Genomic DNA, 13,929 nt, shown 5'->3' with positions numbered 1-13,929 from the left:
GTGGTTGCTATCGGAAATGACATACTCACTGGAGCGTAGAGCTATATACCTTAAATATAAACACGCATGAGGCAAACAGCTAAGCTGTAAAAAACAACTCAACATGTAGGACACTCCTTCTAGTTGACGAATCACTGATAATAACGCCTGTCGTTCAGCACACATGAACTCGTTTCTAGCGAATGGGATTTGTATAGTACCACGCAAAATAAAACTGTATTCACCACTTATTTCGAATGTCCAAGGTTCACTTACCACTTTGTAGTGACTGCAACCTGGCAAATTATGTGCAGCTGTCCTTAGAAAGTTTGTGATAGTGCCTTTTCCGCTTCAGGACCGGCTTTAAAACATGACATCAATGTACAGTGGGAACTAACCGTCTTTTCTAACGTTTTTGTGAGTGTTTCAGAGATTATAAATAAACTGAAAAAAGCGCGAGGTATAACGACACCGCTTCGTTGTACATGTTTTATTTATTGTTTTTTGTCTCGTTTTGGTCGTCGTACTGGCAAATACGTGGTAGGCATTGCATCCATGTTGCCGCTGTCTCGTTGGGCAAGTTCAGGTCATGTACTGGCATTGCTTGAGTTGTCGCGCTATGTGTTTTGCATGTTGATGGAAAAAACACGCATTTTAGTTACATCCACGTGATGTACACAAAATCGCTTGACTAGAAAATTGCCGACTTAGAAAAAGCAAGTGATAACTTTCAATTACACAGGCCATCAACGACGGTTAAGAAGGCTTTAGCGAGAATCTCCCCTTAATAAGATTTATTTAAAAGCTGGATCGTTTAGAAGTGCAAAATAGAAAATAAGATGCTGTTTTAGCAAACGTAATTCTATGAAGAAAAACATATCTTATTTTTTTATTTTCTGGCTATGTGCCTAATTATGCATGTTGAATTAGGTAACAGGCTAGAAAATCCTGACAATAAGGAAAGTTATAAATTGGTTTGCAAAACATCTAAATGGGAATTTTATAACTAGGTCTCGTAAGTAGTAGCGTTTCTCGGCTTTTTGCCCACGTAGTCAAAAAGTACGTGAGGTGACTTCTTCTTTCTGGGATAGCAGTGCGCTTTTACGCTCGCAAACAAACGATATTCTTCTCTCACGGCGTCTCATGACAGTAATACGCAGACGTCGTAGTTAGCTATATGCTAATGCATTTCTCATGCACAGAAGAAAGAGACAAGAAAGAGGCAAATGAGCGCTAACTCTAGATTATTTATGTTGAAAGGAAGTGTACATCTAAATACGCGAGAACAAGCACGGAGCATCTGCAGCGTAAGTCGTATGACACGCGAACAGAAAAGATTGGGCCAAACAGAACTTTAAAAAATGAACTTCTCATCTGTTAGAGCCACCGGTATTTGTTTGATGCATTTTTCTGCATACCAATTTATATTAACGGCATCCGTAAGCTCACGTCTTAGTTTGTCTTTGTTTACAAACAAAATATCTGTATCACGAAACACGGGATTACAGTGTCATTACTTACAACAATCAGACAAGTTTGAAAAGTTTTTATTTTCCTAGAGGGATAGCATGCTCTTTTACTTGTATTAAAGTGGCCAGTCGGTCCTATGTACATATTACAACAGGTTAGCGTTATGCGATCTACCGCAACTTTATGGCAATTGGTGAACTTAGATTATTCTTTTAGGCAAGAGCTACATTTTCCTTCCTTTGTTTTGAACTTCCTGGCAACAATCCGAGAGAAAATTCACGAACTTATAACAGAACTACACAGTGCTTTTTATCCTTCCTGACGGACGGGGTTCCTTGAAGGTGAAGCTCAGACGCCCTGCTACCTGTTTAACCATTGTTTAAATGTAGCACTTATGTGTGAACATTAGAAAAACATGCTTCATCGCACAGCACCCATCCTCGTCCCTGTTCAGTCGAGGCAGCAGCCGGATAAGTTCTGTGGTCGTTTGCACGCGGAACCACGGGAAACACTGCAATCGCGGCTCGCACAGACGAAATCTTTTAATGCCTGTTACTTGTGGTGACCAGCTAAGTCTGGGCGTCCATCAGATGCTAGAGATCACTACCCCGAAGTGTCTCCGCTCTTGCACTAGCTTCACTTTAGGTTTTGTCCACACACATAGCGTGCGATTATACTAACAACTTCATGAAGCTCCACACCGAATAAACCCTTAGGTGTGCTTAATATCCCTTAAACTAACGTCACCAAATTTGAAGCAAGAAGAGCACATTTCTTGAAATTGCTGACCGAAAAACCAAAAGCTACAACAGAGGGCACTCCGATACCCAGGCCGTGAGAACCGTGGCCGCATGTTTCACCTTCGCTACTCAACCTTCTGTCCGAAATACTTGAGCGGAAAAGTACTAAGCAACGACACTTTCAGATGGCGTTGCCCAATAGCTCAAATGCTCAAGCATTTCACCACTCAAGTATGCCTATTACCTTCACCGAGAAAGTAAGGGTAGAGAGCCTTCACAAAGCGCCACCTTTACGTGTTGTATTAAGGCATTCATCTCTCAAACAGAACGTGAAGGTACGGTGGCATGCGGCGACGCTCCTTCGTCCGGCGTCACATTGCGGCAGGCAACTTAGTGAGGTGGCTTGCACGTGCATGCGTCCCTCCCCCCTTTAGCTTAGCCACAATCATTCATTGAAGAATCTCAACGGGCACAGTCTTTCGCCTTAAACACTTTGAAATTTACAAAGTGTTTATAATTTTTTTTACTTGATGGGCATATCCAGTAAGCCGAAAAACGCTTACGCGTACTACATGAAACGTTAGCATCTCCCTTACAGGGTGTTTTTGAATCGGTCTACAACAATTTCATTCGAGTTTCTTGCCGAGCCTTGTTGAAAAAGTAAAGACACGAATATTTGTGCTGTTAAGCAGAACATAAAACAAGTAGTATGAATTAGTATATGCTATATTTGTTAAACGTTCTTTTGATAGCGCCGTCATACAGCCAATAACGAGATTGTAATGATTGGCTGTATTACACGATCGAAACTAATAAAATGGCAATATGTCGCATTACGCCTTTTACACGGTTGTTACAATTTGTTATCTTCAATGACGATGTCAGTTAAGAAACTGCAGATCTCTTGTTCACAACTGCTATCCTCTACGTTGAGGCAATATACAGGGTTCGTTTAGAGGGGGGGGGGTGTCAAGAAAAGGACACCATTGCGCAATGTGAACGGATGTTTAAAAGATCAGTTGGAGTAAGATGAAAAAAAAATGTTGTGATATACTTACGTCGACATTTACTCATGCATTCTTCGCACGATGCGAAAAATTCGCCGACTGTTGGGCAGTACCCTTCTTTCACACGAGAGCAACTCATGAAAGCACCATTGTTGAACCACATGCCTTCGTAACCAGAGCAGCCCTTTTTCCTCCTCAGTCTTGCCGCGCAGCTTCCCCTTCCTGGATGTTTCGAAGCTGAAGTATAAACAAAACTACTCATTCACAAGTTGCCACCATCTCCGCTATCATTCTCATTCAAGTTGTAGCACGAGCCATGTAGTAGAGTGCTTTATGACGGTTGTTTGTTGCACCTGCTGTGACAATTTATATCATCGCAGGCAATCTTTTTTCATACCGTTTCTCCACGCTGCTTTTGCTGAGACAGTTATCGCCTCGGAGTAAACCATCGCTCAAAGACATGGTGCCCTCATTTAGACACGATACTTCCTTTGCGATTTCTGTGTGCAACAGACAGGACGGAGGCTACGAAGTTTAAACTAATGTCAAATTGAGCACTCTTGTAGCCTAAAGTTCTATACCACGACTGGTTGAACGTGACGTCGAATATAACGAAGTAATTAGGCGCATTTAACAAGACATCGAGTGCTTAGCGTTTCGGTAGAAAAAAAATATAAAGAATGCTTGCTACCAGCTTATATATATTTTATGTATTTCAGCGGGTCGTGAACTTGCATTTTTAAAGAAATAAATCAATACTCGTGGTCCAGCACCTGCATGATTATTAATGTTCAACAAAAATTTAACGGCATAAAGAGATCATCATTTATTCTATATTTCTCACTATTTCATATACTGTCGCTTAGTTTATAGCTTAACATTATGAAAACTTAAGGCATTCAGAAACAATGGTACATTGTGTGTGTCACATAAGGTTAATGAGCTCTCTTAACAGAGGAGCTGCTATGGTTTTGTTCGGCCATTACGCGCTTCCACACACTATCATCAGTGAGAATGGCATTGGCTTTTATCGTGCGTGCATCCCAGTAACACGGTAGGCGCTCTCCGCACCCTCGTCGTGAACTTCTTCGATCACTGATCATATGCACCCGGCAAGTGCTTTCGGATGGGCGAAAGAGCAAGTGCCGAGATAAAGAAATAAAGGAAGAAGTAGAAAGAAAGAAAATTCTTAGAGAAAAAAGGGTCTTCGGGTGGGATTCGAATGCTCGTACCCATGATCGGAAGGCAAGCATCGCAACAACTCGGCTATTCAGGTACGCTAGCAGAGTGCAGCTGATAGCCTGATTTATAGGTTGTACAGCTAGGGGGCGGGAAAGAGCAGTGAGAGAAATGTTTAAGAATTGACAGAAGACTGTAAAGTATCACACAGAAAGAAAGGGGAAAGTGTAGGGAGAGAGAGAGAGAGAGAGAGAAAGAGAAGAATTGGGAAATAGCTAGAGCGTGTGAAAAAGAAAAGGGTAGGTTTATATATAATTGTGTTGAGAGAGAGAGAGAGAAAGCGAAGAATTGGGAAATAGCTAGAGCGTGTGAAAAAGAAAAGGGTAGGTTTATATATAATTGTGTTGAGAGAGAGAGAGAGAAAGAGAAGAATTGGGAAATAGCTAGAGCGTGTGAAAAAGAAAAGGGTAGGTTTATATATAATTGTGTTGAGAGAGAAAGACAGAAATCTAAATGTATGGAGCAAAAAAGGACATAGAAAAAATGGACTGAGAGACAAACTGTGAGACTGAGATGAATAAAGAAAAAAAAAGTAATGGGAAACTGAGAGCACCCTCCAGCTCCACACTGCTTTTTTTTGCCTTGGCACTATTAAGCAGCCTTCGTTTTTTTTTTAATTTTTCAGATGTAGGTGGGGACAAGGGGCTCCTCAAAATCACTTTTTTTCTCATCAGACAGGAGGTCCACTCAGAGCTTATTGAGTGGTATGCGTGCATTTATTACTCTTCAAGATAATAATAACAAACATATGCCACCACAGTTGAAAAGACACTGACACATAAATGTTTCAATAGTTTGATTTTCCTGAAATAAAGTGTGAAGCGCACAAGACTCTATAAAGTATACAGGTAGGCATGAGTGCACCCTGAAAAAATAAAACAAACCATTTTGAAAGCTAGTTGCGCTTCCTACTTTTCCTTGACTGCACGATATGGTATCGTCTTTCCGGTACGTCCTCTTGTAAACCTTCAAGATGTTTCCACAGCTGCTCCGCTCTGTGACTCCGTTGGCGACTCACAAGCGGCAATTTTACGTACATTGGCACCACACGTCATAAAAACTATCAGTGCGCACCGTCACCACAAAGAATACGGTGTTCTGAGGTTGTGCCATTGTCGATGTCAGTAAATGCGTCATGTCAATCATGCCTGTAAAACTAAAATTAGCTTTTCTCGAGCTTGACAACTGCATGGATCCGCCTTTTTTTACAAGAGGTTTCTATGACCTAGTCCCCTCACAAGACTAGTGCCAGATTGCTTTACTACTGTACTCACGCGGCTTTGGCGGACGAGGTCTCGGACGTGGTCTCGGCCGTGGCCATCTACCCCCTCCAGGTCGTTTCGCCACGGTCTCATTTTCTTCTTCGGGCCCTGTGCATATGTGTCGCATCAATAATGAACAAGTCTTTGGCTGCACTATGCGCCGTTTTTATTTCGCCTCTTTTGCTTCCAGCAGGTGCTCCCACTTACCTTTCGATGATGGCCGTTTCTTTGGAGGACGAACTGGTCTTCCCGATGGCCTCCAAGGCTTTTGCGGCTGACCACCACCACCAGGTGGCCATTTCCCTTTTGGTGGCTTGGTTCCTGCGTGTTTGTGTCAGTTTTGGAATATTGCCACTTGTGTAAAAGCACGCTCCTTAAACTATGGACATTTCACAGGTAGAGCTCGTCCTCGTAGTTCTCGACTCACGTAACCACTTAGATGCAAGATCGTTGTTTTCGTGGTTGCTACATCAACACATTGCTATCCCCGGCAGTTAAGTTAGTGCTATTTTTGGTTTGTGACATCGGTCAGCTCTGTACGGCCATTTTTTCGTTTTAAAGCATGCGAACGTTTAATGTGGCAAGTGTAGTTAGACAGGCTGGATTAATATTTACATGTCCACAAATACAGCAACAGAAGTAATGTATTTATTGGCTAAAACATTGTAGTGGTGTTGCTGGGACTGGGCTGTATCTAGCCTGATTTTTTTCATCTAAAAAAGCGTCATGAACCTAAAAATCCATATAAATACGCCATAGGTATATCATTAAAATATTTATAGTCTTTGTGTATTTAGAGATACTTTGCTCAAAATTCATTGCGCCAGCACGTCCTTTTGATACCTTCCATAGGTGCAATGAAGCAGCATTGCGTGGTGAACACTGCGTTATACATAAATAAGCCACGTTGCTTGTTCTAACACATTTTTTTTTGAAATCTCACTTTCGATGTGCCGATATGTAAGAACAGATACATGGTGCTTCCCCCGGAATAAGCTAAGTTGAGAAAAATAACGTGAATATGTGAACACTCTGAACGTCAATCATATTTGGACCTGCTCGGATGTGCTTACACAACCACAGATAAACTAGCGTAAACTTGCAAAGGTTTCCCTCTGGAGGGTTGACGACGACTGCGGAAAAAATTATATTTCCTGGATTTTAACAATCGAAAACCAGGACATGATTATCAGAGAACTGTAGTGGAGAGTCACAGGTGTTTTTACTACCTGGTGTTCTTTAACGCTTTGTAGATTCGCCTTTTTTTATGCGGTAATATAAAAACTAGCTATGATATATTGATAATCACTACAAAGTGTGTAGGAAACAAACTTTATTAGAATGAAACACTGCTTTACTTAAAACGTGGGACATTATAACGCACTGACTTTTCGAAAAGTGGGATAACGGTGTCGCACTGTGGCATGAAGGCACAATCTCCCGAGAAAGAGTGAGAATGAGGTCAAGTGAAAAGCAGGAAGGTTATCAAGAAGAAAATTTCTAGTTTGCTACCCTGCAGGGGGAAGGGAATTAGGCATGATAAAGTAAGGTGGTTCTTTCCTTTTTCTATCTCCCGATCGTGTCAACTAATATTTGGGATTGACTGGCAAAACCACGTGACACAGAGTATTATTTCTTAATTTGTGAAGAAGAAAACAGTGTGAACATCGCGTCGGCAGGACACCACCTGAAATTGTGTCTTTTATGAGCCTTCATAGCATTGTAGTCAGTTCCTGTGAAGCTCACTTCACCGCAGACAACAACCATTTATTTTTGTACATTTGGCTCACCTTGTTTTTTTTTATATCTATATCATCGAGTACACACGTTGTTCCTGAACATTTGCCTACTTTCAAGAAGTACATAGTATTAGGAAAGCTTTAACACCCCTTACTGCAAGCAATAGAATGGAAGAACGAGTGGGACAAGTGGGGCAATTACTTAGGGAATTGTCCAAATGATGGTAATAGTCAATTAATTGGGCAAATATACAAAAAACGCGTCAAAGCTGCAAGCTAAATTCACCTCCCTAAAAACAGGAAAAGGGGAATTTGTCTGGCATTTTGATTGACAGATTCCATCACGAGAAGAGGAAAATTCAGAAGATATCACATAAAACTTTACCGATACTCAACGGCTTTTTCCACAAAACTTCCACAAGCCACATGCGCTTGCAGAAAATCATCCCTTCAACAGTCACGGCAGTCTAGAGGCTGAGGGCACTCGGCTGCTGACCCCAAAGTCATAAAATAGAATCCCAGCCGCAGCGGTCGCACTTTCAGAGGAAGAGAAAATGCTTGATGTCCTTGTGCTTAGATTGAACTGCAGGTTAAAAAAAACCCCGGGTGATTGAAGTTTCCGGAGACCTCCACGACGGCGTCTTTCATTTTCACAGCTGGCTTTGGGACGTTGAAGCCTAACAATTATTATTGTGAATTTTATCCTTTCCAACTTTTCATGCACCAATTTCGTCATGGGTTCAAAACGAAAAGCCACCTACAACTAACTACATGTATTTTTTTTTACCTTCTAAATTATTATTCTTTTTGTACATCTACACAGATGCTTCCCTACCTGTGTACATTACGTACGTTCTTCTGTAATATGAAATTCAATAGGTGGGTCACATGACCAATTTTCATCCACAATCAGTTTATCTCCAGCCTGCGCGTTCTTGAGGAATAAGAAAAAGTGTTCATTTCCTCATGATGGATGCTGAGCATCCATCATGAGGAATGTTTACATAAGTGGCTTTACATGAGTGGCTTTGCATAAGTGGCTTTACAAACGAATGTTTACATAAGCGGCTTTACATGATGTGAGCAGTATGAAGTTTTTCAGAGCCTTTCATTTTTTACTGATTCTATGGTGCTGTTACAAGCTGACTCGAATTTTTAAATTTTATTTCTAGCTGTTTGCGTTTCGCTGTTTCCTTACCGCCTCTTTGTGGTGGCCTTGAAGGAGGCAAAGGGACCTGTGGTGGTCCTTTTCCTGCGCCTGCGAATAAATAGCCAATTAGATTCTTTTAGATGAGATGTGCTAAGATTGCGGTCTTTCGCATGAACTGCGGCTTTCGTACATTAGAGCATTGCCTGAGAAATATTTCATGTACTATGGAAGTTGTGGTGGCATTACTATACTATGCGATTAGAAACGTGAATATGACATCTGCCCTTTGTTATGTTCTTGTTCTGCATTACACACTCAACGTAGATCTCACGTTGCGTGTTGCCATTCGATTTCAGCCTATTTAACAACCCCGTATATTTGACATGTGTATTGTGGTCAGGATAAACTAAGGACATCTTATAAAATCCATATGTCTGTTCTAAACACTGAAAACCTGTTCAAGCACGGATGCTTCTCTACAAAGATTTCAAGGTTAGACTTTTGTAGTTTCGTTCCAAACCTCCTCCGTATCTTTAAAACCTCTTGCTAAAAGAGGTAACCATGGTTTCAACATTGTCGCTACTACAAAAAGTCGTGTAACTACTCACATAGCAAAAAACAAGAGTAATGTAATTGCCTAAGGTGTCGTCTAAACGTTTGTCAGTCATGCTACGGTATAAACCGCTAGAAATCAGAGAACCTTTGGAAACCAGTTTGATTTTATTTTTACAATGAAGGCTTTCATCAATCCTTGCCACGTGAAGGATTCTTGTGATGCGTTAATTACAATATATAATGCACAAGTGAAGAAAATGGTTATGAACAATAAGTGGGATATCTATTGACAAGCTTTTCAAGAAATCCCGTAAGTGTACCTAAGGTGGACGATGAATGGTTCGAAAGAAGATATTTGTTTGCTTAAACTAAATCATTAGTTTGCATTGGATCCTTGCTATGTGCAGTTTACATGATATCTGGGAGTGCGCATACCTTTAGAATGCACACCAGGAGAATATCTGCCGGCAGTAACTCGTAGGTAACTATATCAGAGCTGTATATAACATATAGGTGGTGTATGGTCCTGTAGCGGGAATAGACACTCTATATACATGGTGTTAGTTTTCTGTATTTGCATGCATAGTTTCGTGAGTACGCTGGATATGTTGTCCGGCAATGCCGATGCAGTAGGAGATTTCTCGACAAATACAGTATTATTATTCAGCGATAAGGGTATCAATAAAGACCGCACTGAATGGATGGAGCATTCCTGAAAACTAATTCTTTCCTAGGTTGGAAGGGTGCTATAGTTACAGACGCTGCTAGAGTGTCGCAATATTGCAAAGTGATTTGTTCTGCGGGTGTTATGCTTCGCAAACATTATACACAGTGTAAAGTTTATTCATCATGTTTTTTACGCGAATTTTCCTCATAGTCACGAAGTTCACCTAAAGGCACCAACACAAATGAAGAAAGAAAATGTAGGCCTATAAATAGCGAAGCGCGTCATCAAGCACTGACGCGTTTTCATTTCATAACTTGGCTATTTGTTGAAGCTGTGGCTTAATCACTAATTACTCGCAACTGCTTTCACCCTATAACCACACGTAAAGTTTGCTTAATGTATGATACCACACTAAAAACATTGAAGAAATGCAAAGACGTGAAAGCGTATACCCATAAAAAGACTGTGTGCGTTTTATTGCTCTTTGTATTGAATCCTTTCGGTTATAATGTGTAATGAATTCTCTAAATAGTAAGAGATGATGATCACAACAAGGAGATCTGTGTAACAGCAATAAGAGCAGCCACACACGTTTTGAAGTGCACAGAACGACTAAGAAAAACAACATTCAGGCGATAACATAAGCACGCTTACCCTTGCAAGCATTCTCACATTCCTGCACGGATGCAAAGTTGTTGCCAGGTTGCGGACAATCTCCGTACATGAAATTCAAGCATGTCAGTTCGTCTTTGTTGTAATACCATCTATCTGTTTGTGTGTCACAGTCGTCGCCTTCTGACGGCATCCTGAAGCAGCCTTGTGCTGCTGCTCGCACTGGAATAAACAACTTTATACATGTAAGGGGTGTTAACAGACTTATTCGGTGGTGCTCAGTCTAGATGCTCTAAACAACTCATTCACAATTATTTATCAATAGAAATTTGGTGCAAGTTGCTATTTACAGAAGCGAAATGCAATATACAACAATGCGAAGATGTCCGCCTTGTGACTAACGCATCATACAGTGAGAAATTACGTTGTTCCTCCTTTTTTTACAATCATTCAATGAATAGAAATAATTTGTGTATACATGGTAGAGATAGTAAGTTTGCACGTTAATAAATACAATTTCTACTGTGTGTGTTACTATTACGCCAGAGTGACGTCCTGAGGACAGAACGCACGCACCTTTGCTTAAAACCTGCCACATGTGTGCCGAGCATTTTGGTGCCAAATCGTTGTGCGTTTGGCTACCTGGTGGATTGCGACGCGCTCAGATAATATTCATATGTACCCATACACAGAGTCATGAATTCATCAGGCCCAATTGTGTCGTGTGCTTCGAATGCGTTAACTCATATTGCTATCTACTTGAGTGTGTCTTATTGGTCCACTGCACTCATAACAGCGATAAAAATACGGTTGCCCACTACTTCAGCAAAAAGATATAAAAAACTATAGCATATTATGCGCATAGCCACATGTGCCGATAAGCGATTTTAAATATTTAAGGTGCGGTTTGCCGCATGCGCAAACAGCTAGATGGGCTACCTTCAACCGGTCTCACCCTTGCTTTGGCAAATAGACTGTGGATGGTAACCTCACTATTGGCATGTTCGTGAACGACAGCACTGCGTGTTATAAAGGTATACACAGATCTAGCCTCCGCTCTTTGTGCTAATCCTTTCCTGTTTAACAAGCAGGACACGTATATTTCACTAGCAAGATGGCTTAAAGGCCGCTCTTTAAAGGGCATCACCACGCGTAGTTAACAGTGAGAGTTTTATGATTTCATAACTCGGGTCACGCGCAGTTGTCCGCTGCTGCTGCCACCGCTTCCGCCGACGCCACCGCCAGTGGTCGTAACCACATGACGCAAAAATAGAAAAAAAATGACAAAGTGGGGCTTAAACCCGGATTCGCTGAGTGCCCGCCCGATATTCTACCACTGAGCCACACCAGCGCCTGGGACTATCTGGCAAACGTGCCCTAGGCAGGCTTGATGTCGGGGAAGTAATTGCGTTAACATCCCTTATAAAGTGTTTAAAAAAAACGATGGAACAACCAGTTGTTACACAATGCGAATAGCATAACGAGTGGGTCGTCCAATGCTCCAACCCAATAAAAAAGCTTCTTCTTGTTCTGTTATTAACTGTGGCACATACCCACTTCAGTCATAATTTCTCATCGTCGTCAGCCACTGCATGAACAATTGACACTAAATTCCTTTCGAGCGTTTAGCGGGTACCACACTTCTCAGAAGAATGACGAAACATAGCGTAGCGAATGACGGCCTACTATACCCCAAAGAATTCACTATTAATGCCCCAGTAGGCATGAAGTAGGTGGACTTGCACTAGTTGCTCAATGATTGTTTCGAAAGGTTCTGAAAGGCTTCTTCTAGCTTTCGCTGTGACTGTGCTGCACCTTCCGCGCAGGCCGGGCGTTTTGTCGTCGCTTTACATGGTTAGAGGAGCCCAAAGGAATCCGCAACATTGTGTCAGTATGGCTTCCGTAGTACAGATTAGAGTTCATAGTCGCATGTGCTCGCTCTCTTATTGTTATAGGTTTAAACAGATCGCTGTTAGTTTCAACGCGACCGCATTAAAGAGCTGCAGTGTCGGCGTCGGGGATGGCATCGTTAAGTGTGAGGTAAAATAATCCTCCTGTGTATATCTTATTTATCTCTTGCAACAAATGGCCATTTGAGAGTCACCAACTGTGCTGTGTTTTTTTCTACATCCAGCGTTACTTCAAGGAAAATAGTTTTGATATGTGACTTCAAATTTCGAGATGTGAGATTGTGCAAATGTGAATAACGACGGGATAAAGATAGAGAAGTGTTGAAACTATAGATAGTTATGGATGCAGGTGCGGTGTTTGCGAGTACATACCTTTAACCGGTGCCAAGTACATGACATTGTAGCAGGCAAAGAAAGGTAGCAGGGGGATTCTCATTCCTACCCAATGCTGTTTAGAATGCTTTTCCGAAAGAAACAATCTTGAATTACTGCCGGGTTTGCTTCCTCCGTCAGTGTGCGCTGCGAGACAACTGCAAGTCTCCAGCACGGTTTGTAATACGTGCCCTAAGGACCTAAAAAAGGAAAGCATCTGCAAAGACTTTCAAGCTAGCCGACACAGGCATGACAGCCTTTCATGAGGAAGATTTATGTGGTGCCTCAATACATGAGAAAACAGGGGTAGTATGTGGAACATGAGTGAAGAGCGCAACTGCCAAGGAAGTGCAAGTACCTGAAAAAAAAACACATTGAGTTCCTGAAGTTTTTCTTTTTGCTTGCTCACTTTTTTCCTTGATATTTTTTGACATAGCCCACTTTCTTTTGTTTTTCTTTTCTTTCTGCGTCTCTAAGTATAGTATTTTCTTCACCTTTCCTGTCATCAAACCCTCACACCAATAATTCTGCCCCGGAACTCTCCTTCCACTTCTTGCTGTTTTTACTCTATATGGCTGTTCTATTGTTGACCCCTTCACCTCCTCTGTATCCTCATCATCTAGCTAATATCAGTCTCTTCAATCCAGTTTCCTTTCCTATCCCTTGCTAAACTATATTACGCAATACTATACCACGACTTGCCCTCAATCTTTGTTTCAACATAACTTTCACATTCTCATTCTTCAACCTCACTCACCTGTTCACTCGCTTGTTCTGCTTAGCTATGCTACGCTAAGAGATTGGCGGCACATATGCCCTTTACCCCTCTGCTCTTTTACTTCCTCCACACCCTCACACCATGCCACTCACCTTTATTTCGCTTTCCTGCTTCTTCGCTAGATTCTACAATCAATGCCTGTGGGTTTCCGGGAGCTCTATGGCATTCACGCGCAGTCTGCGTCGCCCACCAACGGAGTTTAGTGCGGACCTAAAGAGCCTTACCGCCAGCTTGAACGGCTTTGCTGTAAGACAAACTTGATGCAGAGTGACAGAACCCAATAAACAACGTCACTTCTGTTATGCGCTGAACACCATTCCAAATGTTATAGCTCCAAAATTCATAGCGTGGATAGTTAGTCCGTTCTACCTTGTCAGTGCTCACAAAACAGCACGTGAACCAAGAAGACATGGAGGCCTATGAACGGCTGAGATCACCGTGTTGTTTGG

General features: G+C 41.7%; 1 protein-coding gene across 1 annotated transcript; it reads right to left on the bottom strand.

Moving 5' to 3' along the window:
* Positions 1-454: 454 nt before the first annotated feature.
* On the bottom strand, positions 455-12,896 carry LOC119167923 (uncharacterized). Its single transcript, XM_075866985.1, has 7 exons — positions 12,703-12,896; positions 10,463-10,642; positions 8,635-8,694; positions 5,905-6,018; positions 5,710-5,805; positions 3,248-3,433; positions 455-596 (listed from the first exon to the last, which is right to left on the bottom strand). The coding sequence occupies exons 1-7, from the start codon at positions 12,764-12,766 to the stop codon at positions 562-564; spliced, it is 735 nt and encodes a 244-aa protein (XP_075723100.1). The 5' UTR covers positions 12,767-12,896; the 3' UTR covers positions 455-561.
* Positions 12,897-13,929: the final 1,033 nt, after the last annotated feature.

This window comes from Rhipicephalus microplus, chromosome 6 (assembly GCF_043290135.1).
Source record: "Rhipicephalus microplus isolate Deutch F79 chromosome 6, USDA_Rmic, whole genome shotgun sequence".
Classification (NCBI taxonomy): domain Eukaryota; kingdom Metazoa; phylum Arthropoda; class Arachnida; order Ixodida; family Ixodidae; genus Rhipicephalus; species Rhipicephalus microplus.
Note: the sequence above shows the minus strand (reverse complement) of the source record. Positions and strands in the feature narration are given on the sequence as shown.